Genomic DNA, 17,597 nt, shown 5'->3' on the forward strand with positions numbered 1-17,597 from the left:
TGTTCAGTTTGTGTTGCAGAAACACATGGCAGTGGATCTAGAGGACAAGTGGAACACACTGTCATAGAATACATCTGCCCCTGAAAAGGTTCGCAGCCTTGTTGCTATGGTAACCGACATAGAGTTGGAGGTGCTGTGTGTTATGTGAAAAAAAAAGAAACCCAGGTTTCTTTGGTTCCTAACTCGAGTCATATTCAGTTGAATAGATTTCGTTTGGGTGAGAAAAAAGACACGGGAGCCCAGAAATTTCCCCCAAAAAATATTTTTAATCCAAACTGAACCCTGAATAAAAGTACAGCTAATGTTCAACAACTTCTGCAGCATGTAGTTTCCTAAGAAACATGGCGTGGGTCCAGTCTTCACAGGACTCTTGTAGGTGCAGGTTCTCCAGATATGGACCAGCCGATGTAACATGACAATTTTACAGTGATGTCTCTAAATGATCCAGTTCCGAGTGAATGAAATGTGAGCTGGAATGACAAGAGACACACGACAGCGATGGCCTTTTTTCGATGACTTCTGACTGATAACAATGAGCTGCTGGCTTTTAAATCCCAGAAGTCTTTCAGTGTGGTCCACCTTCAAAGGTCACAAGAGTCTTCATCTGTGTGCTTCTCTTCTGATGAATGTTGTGTTCACACCCCAGTTTCAACTTCTCCTCTTCCTGACAATGACAAGAATCACTGTCATTATTTTTACCGCACCTTTTGTCCGGCGGCAGCACGAGCTCTCAAGGGGCCCCAAGACAAAAAACGTGCACCGTTTACATCTGTCTCTGCTCTCGAGCTCAACCATCATCACACGAAGGAATGGCGTTCACGTGGAAGTTGCTAGTGAGTCTACTGACTCTTTCCAGAAACATCTTAAAACATTTTTATTTGTTCAGGATTTTCCTTAATTTTCTGGAACTCCTGTGTTGTTCTCAGTATTATCTTGACCTTTAAAGTTTATATTTTATTGAATATTGTTTTGATTGTTTAAGTGCTTTGTGACCCTGGTCTGGAAAAGCGCTCTATAAATAAAAATCACTTACTTACTTACTTACTTACTTACATCCCTTTAAATCAGTGACATGTGCAAGTCACGGAGATAAATAGAAATGGATCTACACCTGGTGCGTTCAAGGAAGCAGTAAACTGTCCAGCACGAAAAAGTGCAAATTAAATTCAATTAATGGTGAGTTTAGAAACGCTTTGAAAGCGAAGCAACAATTCTCTCGCCTGAAGTAGCGCTATATAAATAAATATTACTTACTTACTTACTTACTTACAGTTGGAATTATGCACTTCCCTTCCTTCCCAGTAGGAGGTGGAGTTTCCCCACCTGAACTGTCAACAAAGCTCCTTGCTATAGTAGAGTTGATAAGTTGATTTTGAGCAAAAAACAATGACGTTAATGCATTTTTATTTTATTTTATTTCTTATTACACAGAAAAAATACTTGTTTGATGTTCTGTTTCAGAATCTTGGAAGGTGAATTATATTATTGTGAATCTGTCTGACTCAAGATTACAGTGATGTTTTTTTTAATCCTAATTTCTGTTTTTCCACATTATTGTGCGACTAATTGCTTAACAGCCGCTGCTGTAAAACAGTTTGTTTTAACGTCCTTTAATTATTAATGTTTATTTGCTCATACTTGTGATTCAAAACAACGAGGGTTATATTCTGATCAAATGGCTTGACTTAAGAACCACTGACCAGCCTTTTCAGGGCGTACAAATAACTGGACTGTTTTTTTTACAGTGATATCATTTCACTGGTGACTAAAAGCATGCAGAGTTTACTGTGGTCTTGAACGCATTTTCAGAAGATTGTCTAAATTGAACGGGTTATCATTATAACCTGGGTGAATGTCATTGGGCAGAAAAAGGCTGTGTGTGATGCTAACTCGGAGAAACAGGTAGAAGTTCCACTGGCCGACCGAGAGTAAAAACTCTGTTGATCACATTTCAGATCATGCACGAACAGCCAGGGGCCGCGTGAGGAAGTGAGGTAAGAAAGCTGTGGTTAGCCAAAGTGAAGAACAACCGTGATGTGAAACGAAGAATAATCTCATTCTCACTCGCACTGATGCGCTCGCACATGTGCATCACACTGCAACATTCATATGTGAAGGCTGGGGTTAAGAATGCATGAGCGCGCACTGTGTAACCCACAGTGTTTTAGTCTGTCTGTCCATTGGTCCATCCGTCCAAATATATGTCTGTCTGTCCATTTGTCCATCCGTCCAAATATATGTCTGTCTGTCCATTTGTCCATCCGTCCAAATATCTGTCTGTCTGTCCGTCAAAATATTTGTCTGTCTTTCTGTCCCTCTGTCCATTTGTCCGTCCAAATATCTGTCTTTCTGTCAGTTCAAATATCTGTCTGTCCTTCCAAATATCTTTCTGTCTTTCCATTTGTCCGTCCGTCCAAATATCTGTCTGTCTGTCCGTCAAAATATCTGTCTGTCTGTCTGTCTGTCCGTCTGTCCCTCTGTCCATTTGTCCGTCCAAATATCTGTCTTTCTGTCAGTTCAAATATCTGTCTGTCTGTCCATTTGTCCATCCGTCCAAATATCTGTCTGTCTGTCCGTCAAAATATTTGTCTGTCTTTCTGTCCCTCTGTCCATTTGTCCGTCCAAATATCTGTCTTTCTGTCAGTTCAAATATCTGTCTGTCCTTCCAAATATCTGTCTGTCTGTCCATTTGTCCATCCGTCCAAGTATCTGCCTGCCTGCCTGTCTGTCTGTCTGTCCATTTGTCCATCCGTCCAAATATCTGTCTGTCTGTCTGTCTCAAAATATCTGTCTCTGTCTGTCTGTCTGTCCGTCCGTCCGTCTGTCCATTTGTCCGTCCAAATATCTGTCTGTCTGTCAGTTCAAATATCTGTCTGTCCGTCCAAATATCTTTCTGTCATTCCATTTGTCCGTCCATCCAAATATCTGTCCGTCTCTCTGTCCGTTCCTCTCTCCGTCCATTTGTCTGTCCAAATATCTGGTTGTCTGTTTGTCTGTCTGTATGTCTGTCTGTCCATTTGTTCGTACGTCCAAATATCTGTCTGTATGTCCGTCCGTCCGTCTGTCTGTCTGTCTATATGTCCGTCCAAATATCTGTCTGTCCGTCCAAATATCTTTCTGTCTTTCCATTTGTCCATCCATCCAAATATCTGTCCGTCTCTCTGTCCGCCCATTGTCTGTCCAAATATCTGTTTGTCTGTCTGTCCATTTGTCCGTCTGTCCAAATATCTGTCTGTATGTGCGTCCGTCTGTCTGTTTATTTTCCGTCCAAATATCTGTTTGTCTGTCTGTCCGTCCGTCCGTCTGTCCAGATATCTGTCTATCTGTGTGTTCGTCCGTTGAAAAGCCTGTCCGTCAGTCCATCTGTCTGTGAGTGATGAGCAGCATCAGTGAAGCGTGCTGAGCAGTGTGTGACAGGATGTGCGACTCTACCTACTGGTGTTGTGAAGGTCACACACAGTGTGTATGTGTGTGTGTGTGTGTGTGTGTGTGTGTGTGTGTGTGTGTGTGTGTGTAAGGTCTAAGCTAAGAGTGCACCAGTAGTGGCTGGGTCTCACTTTCGGTGGGCTCACCCTCAGGGGGGGGCAGCTGGTACACCACGCAGAGAGAGGAGTACACACAGCCCACGAATGACATCAGACTCGAAAAGTACATCACTCCCTGGGCCCCGCCCACCATTGAGGTCAAAGGTCCCATCGCCACAGAGACCAGGATCTGAGCCAGGAAGTACTGGCAGCTGAGCAGAGAGATGTCGACTCCCATCCCTCGTCTGGTCCCCTCCTCCGACGAGCCACAGAACTGCCGGGCAAAGGAAGCAAACTTGACGATAGTATAATCAGAATCTTAGTAGAATTTGATTTTTTTTTTGCAAAATAATGTCAATCAATTTAGTATCTGTATGTTTTTTTTAGAAATTTAAATAACATTGCAATGAGCTCAATTATACAGCAGGTGGCAGCAGCGTGCAAGAACCTGCTTAATGCAAATGCTTTGCACCACAATTTGTCCTAATGGTTTAGATGAGTGGTTTCCAACTTTGAAATGAGAGACTTATTGGAATATATTCCTCCATTTGATGCCCAAGTTCAGGGGATTTCAGCCCAAGCTACTTTGTTGGATGGTCAATGAATAAAGGTCGCCATTTTTATCATGTGTTATGTTTGTTTTACTTTTATTATTAACTTAGAAAAACCAAAATAAAGGTAAGATGTTAAATTTGGATTCACATCATAAATAACACTGACACACAATCTACATTATAATAAAAAGAAAAAAGAATTTCTGACAAATTTCAGGTCACAGGTCAAATATCTAATCCTTTGTCAACATTCCAAAAAAGCTGTGCAAAAAATGCAAACCCTTTATTTTTAATTCTAAATTCTAAATTAACAAAATGTGATCATCCTTTATCGCACGGTATTGCTTCATCTTTAAAATCCATTATATTGCAAATAGCAGGTAATTAATAACAATAATAATAAATAATAATAATTTAAAGAAACAGTTGATATCTTAGAAAAAGAATGCAGTGCGTCTCTCATCATGACCATGTTTTGAACTTATTACTGAACTTATTACTTCATAAAGTTCTCCCCGTCTGAATTAATGGCGAACGAGAGGTTACGAGAGCAGAGTCCATTAAGACGTAATAATGGCTTCATTATTCCTCTACCCATCTGTAATCAGGCCCCGCTTTGTTTATACAACAAGTCCCTTGGAGGTGAAGACTTCAGGGATTGATGACAGGCACTGACAAACTTCGATACTTAACCAATCACAGCAGAGTAGGCGTGGTCATCTCCAGTAAAACAAAGCGTTTTCAGTGGGCGGGGCTTAAGCACATTTTCTAATGTAAGTATTTCAATGAAAAGAGAGTTTTGCACAAACAGACACATACTAATGAGAACAATAGAGGTCCTAGATCTACTTAAGACACACTTGAATCGACACATTTAGTTTCCCTTTAACAAAAGTAGAAATGCAGTTGACAAATGCAAACAAAGGTAGAAGTGGTGACACTGACCTGTGGGCTCTGGTAGTATTCACACAGCAGGGAGTAAGGCAGCGTGCATAGAGAGGAGAAGAGGACCCCATAGGTGACGCACAGCGAGAGGACCACGTACAGGTTGGTGGACAGCGTTGCCAGACCCGTGCCTAGACCGAAGGCCAGGTAAGCGAAGAAGTACAGCGTTCGAAGAGAGAACCGCTCCTCAAGTTTCTCCAGTATGGCTATGAAGAGTAGAAGACACTTGATTTCCATCAGCAGTTGAACACAACAGGCAGTTTTAACGTTCGTACCTGAGTAGAAAGCAGCGCTGAATGCATAGATGCACATCCCCCAGCATCCCATGCTAACACCGGCATTGTAGCGCTGGTAGGCCTCGGAATCGTGGGGGGCCTTGGGGTCCCCTTCGAAAACAACCTCCCCCATGAAGTCGGTGTAAAAGAGCAGCATCCCCTCAAAGGAAAGCCATCCTGGAATTAAAAAAACGAAAATCCATCTCATCCTAAATGATGTATGTGAAACTTTCGGCTCCAGTTTGCTCACCCAAGAAATGATTGGTGCATAAGCTCCTCAGCGACGGGGGCATCCTGTAGATGGCGATACACAGGAGCTTCATGGACATTTGAGATTCTCCCGCCACAGCGTTCTCGCTCAGGTCGCTCTCGTACCGCACGCCGTTCAACAAGATGTTGGCCACCTTCAACGGAGAAAGAGAACGGGTCAGATCTTTTAACGTGGGAAGCTGGGAGACTTTGTTATTGTGTCGGAACATGTTTCTAACATGTCATTGACAGATATATGTTTCTGTGCTTTTGAAACTCAACTATGACTGACGAGGCTGACCTGCTCCAGATGTTAAAGTATCAGAGAGCGAGGGAAGAATTTACCGAGTGTGGGGAGGGTTTTCAAATACTTTAATTGTTTCAAAATTATTGAACATTTCTCACCATATGACTTTCTAACTGTTTTGTAACTCTCCCATTTATTCCTAATAATTTGTTTTTTAAAAGTACCATTGTCTGATTAACCTTGTTTTGACACAGAAGAAAAGCATTATGTTCTTTTTTGGGACCTGAATAAAATACCCCAAATACTAAGGTTGTGGGACCACGAATATGTGTTGGTTATTGTAGAGCCTAATGCGACTTAAACTTTGCTGGAAGGAAAAGAGTTCACGATAAAATAGTAAGAAATTGAATTTGATCTTCTGCTTCAGGGGTAAGCAGCTTAAGCAGAGCGACTATAGTTCTCTCTCCTCAGCTATCATCATCCAGGTCATCACCGAGACATGATCCTCGGCCTCCCCTGTGGTCTCCTACCAGTGGCCCTGAACGCCTCACCAGCAGGGCGTCCAGGGGCCACCTTGATGGAATCCTCTCAAAACAAAGGCTCTCCTGGACGACAGTGCTTCTATTTGTCATTTTGGCCACTCGGTTATTTTCATGACCACAGGTGTGTGTACGGACATATCTGACCATTTGAATCAATCTCACAGAGTGTAAGCATGTAAAACACAATACAATAATAAACTGCAATTGTGTTTTTTCTTCTTTAGTACAGCTGATTTAATTGTGTGATAGATATTTCTTACAAACACTACAACATGAGGAATGTGAATTATTCAAGGAATGACTTATTAATCTTTCCTATTTTAAGCGCTAGTGTGGCTACTAATATGTTAATGTTTGCAGTGCCTTGGTGACAACAATGGTATTACAGTGGCGTTGAGCACAGCGTGCAAGATAGAGTCCTAGATAATTCAGCTTTAAGTCATTAGTCTAATGTGAGTCAGACACCTAGCAATAAGATCTTTGCGTTTCAGGTATTCTTCATAATGTAGTCACTGGAAACTTACACAACAATCCAGAAAGATTCAGAAACCTTTCCTACATTTACATTGAGATCATGCCCTGGTTGTCTGAGTCTAGTCTCAGTGGAATCCAAAGGTTTCTTACCTGCTGACTGAAGGTCACCGTCCGTCTCCGGCCGCTGTCCAGCCCAACAATCTGGGTCGCTGTCGGCTCCTCGATTAGTGCAAGACTTTGTGGTCGTTTCAGGATGGAGGCTGCATGTGACCCCGCAGTCCCTGACGTGACCTGAGAGTCCACCTGTGCTTCACTGTCTCCGTCAGAGGGATTTGCAACCGGAATACATTCTATCTCAGCCCGGGTTTGTCCCGTGTGATGGTTACCGGTCACCCTTGTGAACTCTTCGGGCTGAGGGGACTCTCCCGGAGGAAGGGGTGCAGCGATGGAATTACCCTCCAAACCCTGTGGGGTCGGCAGACCGGTGTAGCAGTCTATGAGCACACTGTCTATGTAGGAGGTTCCCAAAGAAGATGCAAAGTCGTTAATGCCTGAAAGAGAATTGTCTCTACTTATAAAGCTGCCATACTTTGGGGTGAGGGGGCTGAGAGGGGAGATGGGGCTGGTGAGTCCGGCACAGAGGCGGGCATTGGCGCTGCAAGAGTGAGCCAAGGGGTCTGGATTACAGGGGTGAGACTTGGACGACTGGTAGCTGTAGATTCCATCCTCATCCTGCTCATCCAGTGCTAGTGTAGATCCGGGGGGTACGGGAGGGGAGGGAGGAAGCATAAGGCTCGGGCTCTTCAGGTGGTTCTTGCTGGAAATTTTGTTTGGTTGGCTTTTTGGCAGAGGGCGTTCAGGGATACTAAACATCGTCATGGCTGTGGCGAACACCAAAGTGATACTTGTAAACAAATATATCACCCTGAGCTGACCTCCCATCGACTTCCCAAAGTGCGTATGATCCCAGTTGATGCCACCTACGATGTAGCCGAACCCCCCGCCTAGTCCTGAAAGAGAAGTGGGAGGCGGACGATGAAAAACATGAAGAAATGGACATCGATCTAATGGTATACCTGCGAGTAGAGCATGAATGTTCAGCCCTCGATCCTGATCTTCTGGGCTGCACACATCCATCATGTAGGCATGACTCGGGTTGTCTGCAGAGTCAGCGCTGAAGTCCATCAGAACCACGCCGCACACTGTCAGGATGATCCCCCACTTGTGATTAGTTGCAGTGTCAGCCACAGCTCCTCCGATGTCCCGACCATTCAGCACCAGCGTTAAACCGACCAAAGCACCTGTGCAGACACAGTTGTCAGGAGAGGAACTGAACCTTCTCCACCACAACACCAAACAATATTTTACTGCTGACTGGCCTGCATTTACGCAGGTGCTCACAAGGCCAGCGTATATAGAATATATGATTAATGACTTACCTACAGCCAAGGCCAAAATAAAAGGTCTCCTACGTCCAAAACGGGACGTACAACGATCGCTCCACGCGCCAAGAAGAGGCTGAACAAGGAAACCTGGAAGGTATAGCCAAAGGTAAGTCTTCTTGAAGGATCTAGCCGTTTGCTTCACACTTACCCAATATGGGGCTTATAAACCAAACTAAACTGTAAAATTGATCCGGTAGACCCATCTGTAGGAGCACTGGGGTCACGTACGCCGTCTCCATGGCATAGCTGAACTCAATCCCAAACAGGATGCAGCCGTTAAAGAGAAGTTCTTGAAAAGTGCGTCTAGGAGGAAGCTCGCTGAGGTCCAGCTGGTCCAACGGGCACGGGGTGTTTGGCGGCGGCGGCGGAGAGGGTCGTATTAGCTTCTGACGTTTAGGCTGTCTTTGGAAATTGTTTGCTCGATGACTGAGATGGCGGGTGGTGGATGTGGGGAAGCTTGCCGTTTTAGGAAGTGAGCTTCTCCAGAAACCTTCCTGAGCTGTGGTTGACCTCCCTCCAGGACTGGCCAGGAGAGGGTCACTGGGGGTGCCCATGCCCGGAGAGGACATGTCTGTCAAGCTGGTTTGCTCTGCGACAAAGACAAATGTTGAGAAATCATTTAGAATGTTGAAAGTATATAATATAACTTTACAAAAAAAAAGTTTTGTAATGTGTAAGTAATTACTACATTGACTAGCAGAGGACTCAAATGAATCCCAGGATGCATTTCACCTGAGGGGGATGTTATCATTGCATTAAAACAGCTCCATTAATGGACCGTCCTTCAACCCGGATTGTTGGACAGTAGGAAGAGCATGCGCCTTCAACAAGTCCTACGATTTCTAGGGGCCTCTCTCGTATAACGGATCACGTTTATAAACACATATCAAAACAGATTTGCAATCCTTAAGGTAATAGAAACAAATCTGGCCTGATGGTAACACAAGATGCACAACATGAGTCGGTCCCCAGGACTGGACTTGTCAGGTGCCCCCGAAAGGATGTCTCTGTGGGGCGTATAGCGGTCGCTCCGCATTCCACGTTCTTACTTTCAGATCTATTCATGGTCAGACTCCTTACATCACTGATCTGATCCAGCCTTACACCCCAGCTCGGGCTCTGAGGTCTGTGGATCAGAATCTACTGATGGTGCTGAACACGGTTCAGGACCAGAGGAGAGAAATCCTTCCAGACTGTTGCTCCTAAGCTTTGGAACGATCTTCCTCTCCCTCTGTGTTTGATGATCTACTGACTCCTTCAAGAAACATCTTAAGACCTTTTTATTCGTGCAGACTTTTCCCTGATTTTCTGGGACTCCTGGATTTGTCTTATGTATCTTGGCCTTTTTAAAGTATCTATTTTAACTGTGTATTGTTTTTGATTGTTAAAGCGCTTTGTGACCCTGGTCTAGAAAGGCGCTTTAGAAATAACTATTACTTTCTTACTGACTCCTTCAAGAAACATCTTAAGACATTTTTATTTGTTCAGGCTTTTCCTTGATTTTCTGTAACTCCTGTGTTGTTATCAGTTTTATCTTGACCTTTAAAGTATATACTTTATTGTGTATTGTTTTGATTGTTTAAGCGCTTTGTGACCCTGGTCTGGAAAAGCGCTATATAAATATAAATCACTTACTTACTTACTTTAACAATGCAAACAACATGTTACTGGGTGTGGGTTGAACGACTGATGATTCAAAAAATATTCTTCAACAAAAAATGTACCATTATAAAAAGTTATTGGAAGAGATCGGAAACAATAAAATAGATTGAAGTCTTTCTTCCCTGACCATTACACCTGTGGCACCCTAAGTAACTACACAAAGAACGCTCAGGGGAACGTTTTAATGGACCAATCCAAAGGGATTCTTTTTGGAAACCCAGAGGTCGCTCCAGACCTGCTGCTGAGGCAGGAAGACGGTGTCAGATCATGACTGCGGCTGACCAGAGCCATGGCAGAGAAATGACGACGCAACAGCGACAATGCGCACGTTTGGTGTTGGTGCGCAGCGGCCATGTGCTCGGCGCGGCCGCAGACAGAGGTGTAGCATGCGGCACTGCGCGCATCATCCAGCCCTGGTCCCATTTTAATATTTCACGACGGAAGCTCCCGACGGACACGGCAAAGCTGCTCGCGCTTGACATGACACGCGAGACAATGAGAACAAAGCGATTTTTTCCCCCCCTCAATAAACCATCGTTGCCTCAATATCGCGCGTTTGATGTTGAAAAAGTGAAGATCACACGATCGACATGAGGATGGATTTAAAGATGTACGTTACCTTCTCTGAGAGGCTCGTCATTTACTGCGGCGCACTTTGTAGTCGAACCCTGCAACCATTGTGGTTGATAATAAGATGAACTATTCCAGTCATGACGGGTTTTTTTCTCATCGCTTTGATGCAGTCATCTTCCCCCCCACGTTCACTCCAAGGTCCCTTCTCCCCACCCTTTGCTTTTTCGCTCCCCCCTTTCTCCTCTTCCTCCCGGTCTCTCCCGTGACGTCACGCCCTCTCTGCAGCATCAGCACCACACACAGCATCCCCCGTTTAGAGCACTTAGCTGCGTGATTTTTATAATTGTCCCTTTTTTTTTTTGTTATCAATCAGCAACACTTTTCCTTTTGAGTGTTTCGATCTTGAACGATTCAACATCTTGAATGTTTATTGTTCTGATCATGAGTTGTATACTCTCCGAGTGTTAGAGTTCAAAAACCCACAGAGCTTAATCTTTTTGATCTAAATTATTCATAGTTGTGTGTTTGTGTGTGTGAGTGTTTGTAAGTGACAGAGTAAACATCTGATTCTTTTTTAAGTTTCAGTAACAAATTAACATAGTTCATCTATTTCAACCTACAATTACAATTAATTTACAATTCTGAGTTCGGGGGCAGGAGTGGAGTAAAAGTATCTTGATGTTCTGTTCTATGTTAGTCTTTGTATCCTTTTTCTTTTTTATTTTTCTTTGATCCATGTTCTTTATCTTTAGACTTAGATTGTATCATCTTGTTCTTTTTCTTTATTTCTCTTTGTTCTTGTTCTTATTTTATTTTGATTTATTTTTTATGAAAAATTTCTGTATTTGCTGTGGCTATTGGAAAAAAACAATTTCCCGAAGGAGACCTCCTGAGGGATCAATAAAGTTCTACCTTACCTTACCTAATATTACATATTTAAATTAATGACAAGATGCAGGTATTTATTAAAAATCGGCCAACACTATATTTATTCATTTTCTACGGCTGATTACTTTGTCAGGGTCCCAAGGGGGCTGAAGTGGTCGCAAACAATCCTTCTTCAACCATTGCTGCAGTTATTGAATAGTTCCTAATAGATCCACGTGAACTAAAACTCATTTACCCTTTTATTGATTGTTTCAAATGACATTGATCGGCTGCTGTGGGCGGACAGATAAGGTAGCTGTGGTATAACTATGTACGAGTAAAATAGCCCAGAAGGCTATAATAAATAAATAAATTGTTGCATCCTGGCTCTTTGGTCCTCTGGTGCTACCCAAGACATTGTGGACCGCGGTAACCTGGTTTGGGTTGATGGTGAGCTGTGAACAGTCACACTTATCTTTATGGTTCATATTTGAATTCAAGCATTTGATGATGTTATCAGATGAAGAATGTTATTGTTTGCAATACAGTCCCCGTGTTAGCTGATGAAGAACACAGCAAGGAAACGTGTATTCGTTGAGGATGGAAGAACTTAGCTGCTTCACAAAATCGATAACATGGTAATAAGTAAGTAAGTAAGTAAGTAATTATTATTTGTATAGCGCTTTTCCAGACCAGGGTCACAAAGCGCTTAAACAATCAAAACAATATTCAATAAAATATATACTTAAAAGATCAACATAATACTGATAACACAACAGGAGTTCCAGAAAATCAAGGAAAAGCCTGAACAAATAAAAACGTCTCAAGATGTTTCTTAAAGGAGTCAGTATAGTGTTTTAATGTTCAATTGTCATGAAAGCAGGTGAACCTGTAAAACACGTGTGAGTTAACCTTTGAGCCCATGAGTCACTTTGCACCTCTATGAAGAATGTAAACTAAGAACCAAAATAGTTCAGAATTGGGGAAAATGTTAAATTTATGGTTCTATTTTATTTATTATTATTTTAATTTTTTTTAAACAACCCTAAAATAAACAAAATTAAATAGACACGATTCCATTTATATAAACTTCTAATGCGGCGACCATATAACCCGCCTCCATGCAATCATCGTCTGTGATTGGCTGTGGCGAGCTACATTGGGTCCTCCTGATTGGTTAGAACGTGTTAGGGGCGTTTGCGGAAGAAGTGGTTTTGCAACAGTCTCTTAGACAATCTGTTTTGTAACAGAAAACGAGCGAGAACATGTCGAGCGTCAATCTTGCCGTGGTTGGGAAGAATCTCCTAAAAAGTGCTGCGACTGGACAGGCAAGTGATATTTGAAACATGTTTAATTATTCAAATTAAAAAAAAAAATGTTTCATTTGTAATCTCGGCAAGAAGTAATTTAATATAATGTATTTTTACCATGAGGACATGTGACCATAAGTACATCAATTTTAAAGTGATTGTTTAAAAACCTCATTCCTCCCGGGAGATGACACCCCCTGCAGAGCCTTCAGAGTAATAGCTGAACAAATGAGTCTCCAGGGAGATGTACTGTCTGAGAGCGACCTTTGACCCCATGATATGTAACCAGGCTTTTTATTTATTTAACAAATACAGGTGAGACAATATTTCCCTGTGTTTTAGTAGAACCTCTGTCTGTGTTTTCAGAATGTGGAGCTGCAGTCGCTGTGGCAGGACCAGCCGGTGGTCTTGTTCTTCCTGAGAAGGTTCGGCTGTCAGGTGTGTCGCTGGATGGCGTCGGAGGTCAGCAAACTGGAGCCCGATCTGACGGCCAACGGCGCCGCGCTGGTGGGCATCGGACCGGAGGAGTTCGGGTTGAAGGAGTTCAAGGATGGAGGGTTCCTTAAAGGAAGTAAGTAGACCCAAGGTGTCGGCATAAAAAAACTCAAATGCATGCATCTGTATGTATCTGATGCACAGGTTTAGAGCTGTCAATCATTTTTAAATGCTAGTGCTATGTAAAATTGTTGGTACACACTTGACTGTTGTGCACCTTTTTTTTTATCCCTTGTCTTGTTTTCAAACATGTTGCTCTCCTCGCCGCAGTCGCTTTCCTTCACGCTGTTACAATAATAAGTCCGTCCTGGAATCTGTCTAGTGGTTTGCTCTTTTAAAAAGGTCACCGACGACTCAATAATTCATCATCGCACGGTGCGTTCATATTGATCTTTAAATGAACGTCAAGACACTTGATGAAGCCCTTAGAATGATGTCATCTCAACCTCACACAAAAGAGCAACATCTTGCCCTTTAAAGTATATACTTTATTGAATATTGTTTAGATTGTTTAAGCGCTTTGTGACCCTGTTCTGGAAAAGCGCTATACAAATAAAAATGACTTACTTACTTACTTATAGACTAGATAGTTCCGACATTTCTCTAGTTGCTTTACTGACCCGGTCAGGGGTCATCAATAGGAGTGTAAGCATCAAAAGACGAACCACAGGAAAAAACTTGACGTACAGCTCTGTGAGGCATTTGTTACTGCGACACACAGAAAAATGAAACCCTATTATTTGCCTCTAAATGTTGTGAAAATAAGTAAAAAGCTGAACAAACTCTAGATGGTACTATCTGTGCAGAGGTGCAGGCCCAATCACTTATGGTGAGTTGCATATTTCTATACATTGAACGTTTGCTATCCTATTTATTTATTATAATTATATATATATATAATATTATTGTATATATTATTAATTATATTATTTTATTTTGATTATTTTTTATGAAAAATTGCTGTATTTGTTGTGGTTAATTTGGAAAGAAAAAAAAAATCCAGAAGGAGACCTCCTGAGGGATCAATTAAGTTCTACCTTAACCTTAACCTTATCCTGCCTGTCGTGGTCATTCAACTTATTTGGAAGTTTATTAACTCCATGTGGCGATGAAGTGATACGTTGTTAGTGACATTTGTTCGTGCACTTTATTGTCAACGTGCAAATACTTCGCTCAGGGATTTGAAAAACTCATCTGGACACAACATTCTTCCTCAGGTAGATTTTGTCATTTCACTTTGCTGTCGGGGTCATTCATTTCCTTCAAAGTAGGAAAGTGTTCAGTACCCTGGACGACGTATTTCCTGCTATGTGTCTTCATAATGGTGCACTCATTATTCCACGCTCGGGGCGCTGTAGGACGCACAAGAATTGAATCCTTTCAAATGTGTTGTTTTTTTCCAGGCATTTATGTCGATGAGCAGAAGAAGTGCTACAAAGATCTGGGCTTCAAACGGTCAGTATGTAGCATCAGTTGGCACTAGAGCGTCACTCATCATCAGATCTCCCTTCAGCTACTCGGCGTTAAGTATCGTTCCTGCTGCACTGGGGAAGAAAGTACGAGATGCAGCTGCAAAGGTAGATGGAAATATCTGCACGGTATCTTGTTCACTAAATTAACTGGACCCCCCTGTGTTTTCCAGGCCAATACTGAAGGCATCAGTGGCAACTTCTCTGGCGACCTGCTCCAGAGCGGAGGCATGCTCATCGTCGCTAAAGGTAAATGTGTAACTAATAACACTTTAAATAACACCTTCTTATTCAGCCGCATGCAAGAAGGTGAATCGAACAAAATGTGGTAGGAAAACAAGAATGCATTTTAAATGGAGATTAAAAACATAAGCTTTATGAACAATGTTGTAAAGACTGTTAACACTTGTGTTATCTCAGGGTCAAGTCGACCCGAAGGCCCAAAAACAAATGGGTTTGAGGTATCCCCTGTGTTGTCTCTGGGTCAAGGTGAACGACCTCCACCACTGCATATGTATTTATGGAAGCCAGGGAGGTCGTTCCAATTGACCCAAATGCAAAAAAAAAGGGGGTTTTTTTCGGGTTTTCGGGTTTTCAACCCTGAGATAACACTTACTTAAATGGTTTTTGTAACAATATTAAAAATGTTCATAAATTTGTGTTGTTCTGGTTAATATTTAAGCAGATAAGAAAAGAATAATTCAAATTCATTCCATTTTTTATACAGTGCCTTGCGAAAGTATTCGGCCCCCTTGAACCTTTCAACATTTCGCCACATTTCAGGCTTCAAACATAAAGATATAAAATTTTAATTTTTTGTCAAGAATCAACAACAAGTGGGACACAATCGTGAAGTGGAACGAAATTTATTGGATAATTTAAACTTTTTTAACAAATAAAAAACTGAAAAGTGGGGCGTGCAATATTATTCGGCCCCCTTGCGCTAATACTTTGTAGCGCCACCTTTTGCTGCAATTACAGCTGTAAAAGTAAGTCATTTTTATTTGTATAGCGCTTTTCCAGACCAGGGTCACAAAGCGCTTAAACTATCAAAACAATATTCAATAAAGTATATACTTTAAAGGTCAAGATAAAACTGATAACACAACAGGAGTTCCAGAAAATCAAGGAAAACACGTACACATCGTTTAACATTCAAAGTTCTTAATAAGATGCTGCTTGTTGTTAGGATGTTTACAACAAGTTTTAAGCTTAGCAGATGTGATAAAAACTTAAAGTAACCTCGACTGTAAATGATCATCATGTTTTATGGCATATTTGCCACTAGAGGGCGCTGCGTATCTACTTAAAATCTGAAGGGTTTTATTTTCTTTGGGAAAATATATCTTCCCTTTATTGTGTTGTTTTGGGGTTGAGCACAGCACAAATCACGAAACAAAATGCTTAACAAATAAACGCTTCTTGTATTTTCATGACAATGAAAGTATGTAGCAGCATAAGTAAGTAAGTTATAGTTAGGTTAAATATCAATGTTTCATGTTCACGTTGTTAACACACTTTGTCTTTTGAACACTAGTATAGTTACGTTCTTCAAGGTACATTCATCTTCAATGTCTTCCCAAAGGTGGAGAGAAAGTCCTCCTGCACTTCATACAAGACTCACCGGGAGACCATGTTGATCTGGAGGAAATTTCCAAAGTCTTAGGACTCTCTGCAAAAGTCACAGAAGGTCAACGACCCGTGGTAAGACGAGACCGCCAAACCTCTTGTGTTGAACTCTCCAGCTGAGGGTTCTTTAAAGTTCCCTGTACATCAGCAAAACTAGAACCAAGAGTCCCTGCAGTCGCTCTGACAGTTTCATGTGAATTTCACTTCCCTCAATCCGCCTCGGTGTCATCCAGCCCTAAGTATTCACACACGTTTGAAATCCTCCTAGTCTTGATAAGGAAAAGTTATTGAAATCAGCAGCACATTCTACGTTAACAAACTGACTGTTTAATGCACTTTTCCAGAACACATGACGTGTTTACACGTAACAAATAATGCAGAACATTGTTTTGAAAAACGTTTTTTGTTGCATGACTACTGTCAAGCGCCATCGTTACCATGTCACACCTATAGGTGGCAGTGTAGAGGAAAGAATGAACCCATTCCAGCCAATAAGAATCCTGAGTTCTGACATCATGACCCAAACCAAAGCTGTGTCTCAGATCACATACCTGCGTACATAAACGTAGTACTTTTAGTGCGTCCAACTCAACATTGGGTGTGGTTGGTTCTGACTTGGTCATAAAGAACTTTAATGGAGAAATGTTTATTCATATTATTTTAACAAATATGCAATTGATCAAGTGTGTTCCTTTTTTTTTTTCTTTTTCTTTCAGTGTAACGATGACGTCTGCACTCGGTGATGACATCATCAAACCTCTGCTGTCTACTTACATTTGAGTGTCACTTTGATTCTTTGTTGTAATTATATATATATATATACAGTATATATATATTTATATATATATTAACCATATCTTTGATTTTGTTTAATGACGATAATGAAACATTAAATGTCTTTTTAACCCGCGTTGCTTTAAAATGTTTTTCTCATGCTTATATTCTGACACGATGTTCTGCTGCTTCCTCCCGTTTCTGAGGCGTATTCCACCTAAAGAAACAGTGTCTTTGTAAGAGCCAGGACATGTAAACGTTTACTGGGGAGACTGGGATGGTTGCATCGAAGCCGGGAGTGTGAAGCCACGTTAACTCACTTCCATCAGTGTCATGTGTCACAATTAGACGCGTCAAATCGGATTCATCACAGACGCCAGTGGGAAATTTCCCTATTTTCCTTAAAGCCTTTTTGTGGATGGCGCTCCGGCAAAACACGCTCTGAGAAATGTTTATCTGACCATCATAATCTATGTTATTATTTTTTTTATTTCTAATTTTAACATTTGAAATGTTGGATTTAAACGACATTCTGTCGGCACAGATCTACTTCCATATAAAAC

At 41.7% G+C, this 17,597-nt stretch overlaps 2 protein-coding genes across 3 annotated transcripts; one reads left to right on the top strand and one right to left on the bottom strand.

Annotated features, from left to right (window-relative positions):
• Positions 1 to 246: 246 nt before the first annotated feature.
• On the bottom strand, positions 247 to 10,653 carry slc45a1 (solute carrier family 45 member 1). 2 transcript variants are annotated; one of them, XM_087801232.1, is made up of 10 exons: positions 10,537 to 10,653; positions 8,404 to 8,844; positions 8,250 to 8,342; positions 7,887 to 8,111; positions 6,961 to 7,820; positions 5,549 to 5,702; positions 5,299 to 5,475; positions 5,024 to 5,229; positions 3,573 to 3,798; positions 247 to 664 (listed from the first exon to the last, which is right to left on the bottom strand). In XM_087801232.1, the coding sequence occupies exons 2-10, from the start codon at positions 8,822 to 8,824 to the stop codon at positions 636 to 638; spliced, it is 2,391 nt and encodes a 796-aa protein (XP_087657358.1). In that variant the 5' UTR covers positions 8,825 to 8,844; positions 10,537 to 10,653; the 3' UTR covers positions 247 to 635. The 2 variants fall into 2 exon arrangements, with proteins under 2 accessions (XP_087657358.1, XP_087657357.1); XM_087801231.1 differs by lacking the exon at positions 247 to 664 and having other exon boundaries at positions 2,603 to 3,798.
• A 1,898-nt stretch (positions 10,654 to 12,551) lies between these two features.
• prxl2b (peroxiredoxin like 2B) lies at positions 12,552 to 17,169 on the top strand. The gene is made up of 7 exons (XM_087800608.1): positions 12,552 to 12,685; positions 13,034 to 13,238; positions 14,566 to 14,617; positions 14,676 to 14,739; positions 14,805 to 14,880; positions 16,217 to 16,335; positions 16,977 to 17,169. The coding sequence occupies exons 1-7, from the start codon at positions 12,623 to 12,625 to the stop codon at positions 17,001 to 17,003; spliced, it is 606 nt and encodes a 201-aa protein (XP_087656734.1). The 5' UTR covers positions 12,552 to 12,622; the 3' UTR covers positions 17,004 to 17,169.
• The last annotated feature ends 428 nt before the right edge of the window (positions 17,170 to 17,597 follow it).

The sequence above is a fragment of the Callionymus lyra genome, chromosome 10 (assembly GCF_982586985.1).
Source record: "Callionymus lyra chromosome 10, fCalLyr1.hap1.1, whole genome shotgun sequence".
Taxonomy (NCBI): domain Eukaryota; kingdom Metazoa; phylum Chordata; class Actinopteri; order Syngnathiformes; family Callionymidae; genus Callionymus; species Callionymus lyra.

What these genes read in the sequence shown, in the direction of transcription:
- slc45a1 (XM_087801231.1), bottom strand. Translation starts at nt 8,824, where the DNA reads ATGTCCTCTCCGGGCATGGGCACCCCCAGTGACCCTCTCCTGGCCAGT. An exon ending in GTTTATAAGCCCCATATTGG is followed by an intron (nt 8,343 to 8,403) that starts GTAAGTGTGAAG and finishes TATACCTTCCAG; the next exon opens with GTTTCCTTGTTCAGCCTCTT. An exon ending in CGGTGACCTTCAGTCAGCAG is followed by an intron (nt 5,703 to 6,960) that starts GTAAGAAACCTT and finishes TCTCCGTTGAAG; the next exon opens with GTGGCCAACATCTTGTTGAA.
- prxl2b (XM_087800608.1), top strand. Translation starts at nt 12,623, where the DNA reads ATGTCGAGCGTCAATCTTGCCGTGGTTGGGAAGAATCTCCTAAAAAGT. An exon ending in AAAGTGCTGCGACTGGACAG is followed by an intron (nt 12,686 to 13,033) that starts GCAAGTGATATT and finishes CTGTGTTTTCAG; the next exon opens with AATGTGGAGCTGCAGTCGCT. An exon ending in CATGCTCATCGTCGCTAAAG is followed by an intron (nt 14,881 to 16,216) that starts GTAAATGTGTAA and finishes GTCTTCCCAAAG; the next exon opens with GTGGAGAGAAAGTCCTCCTG.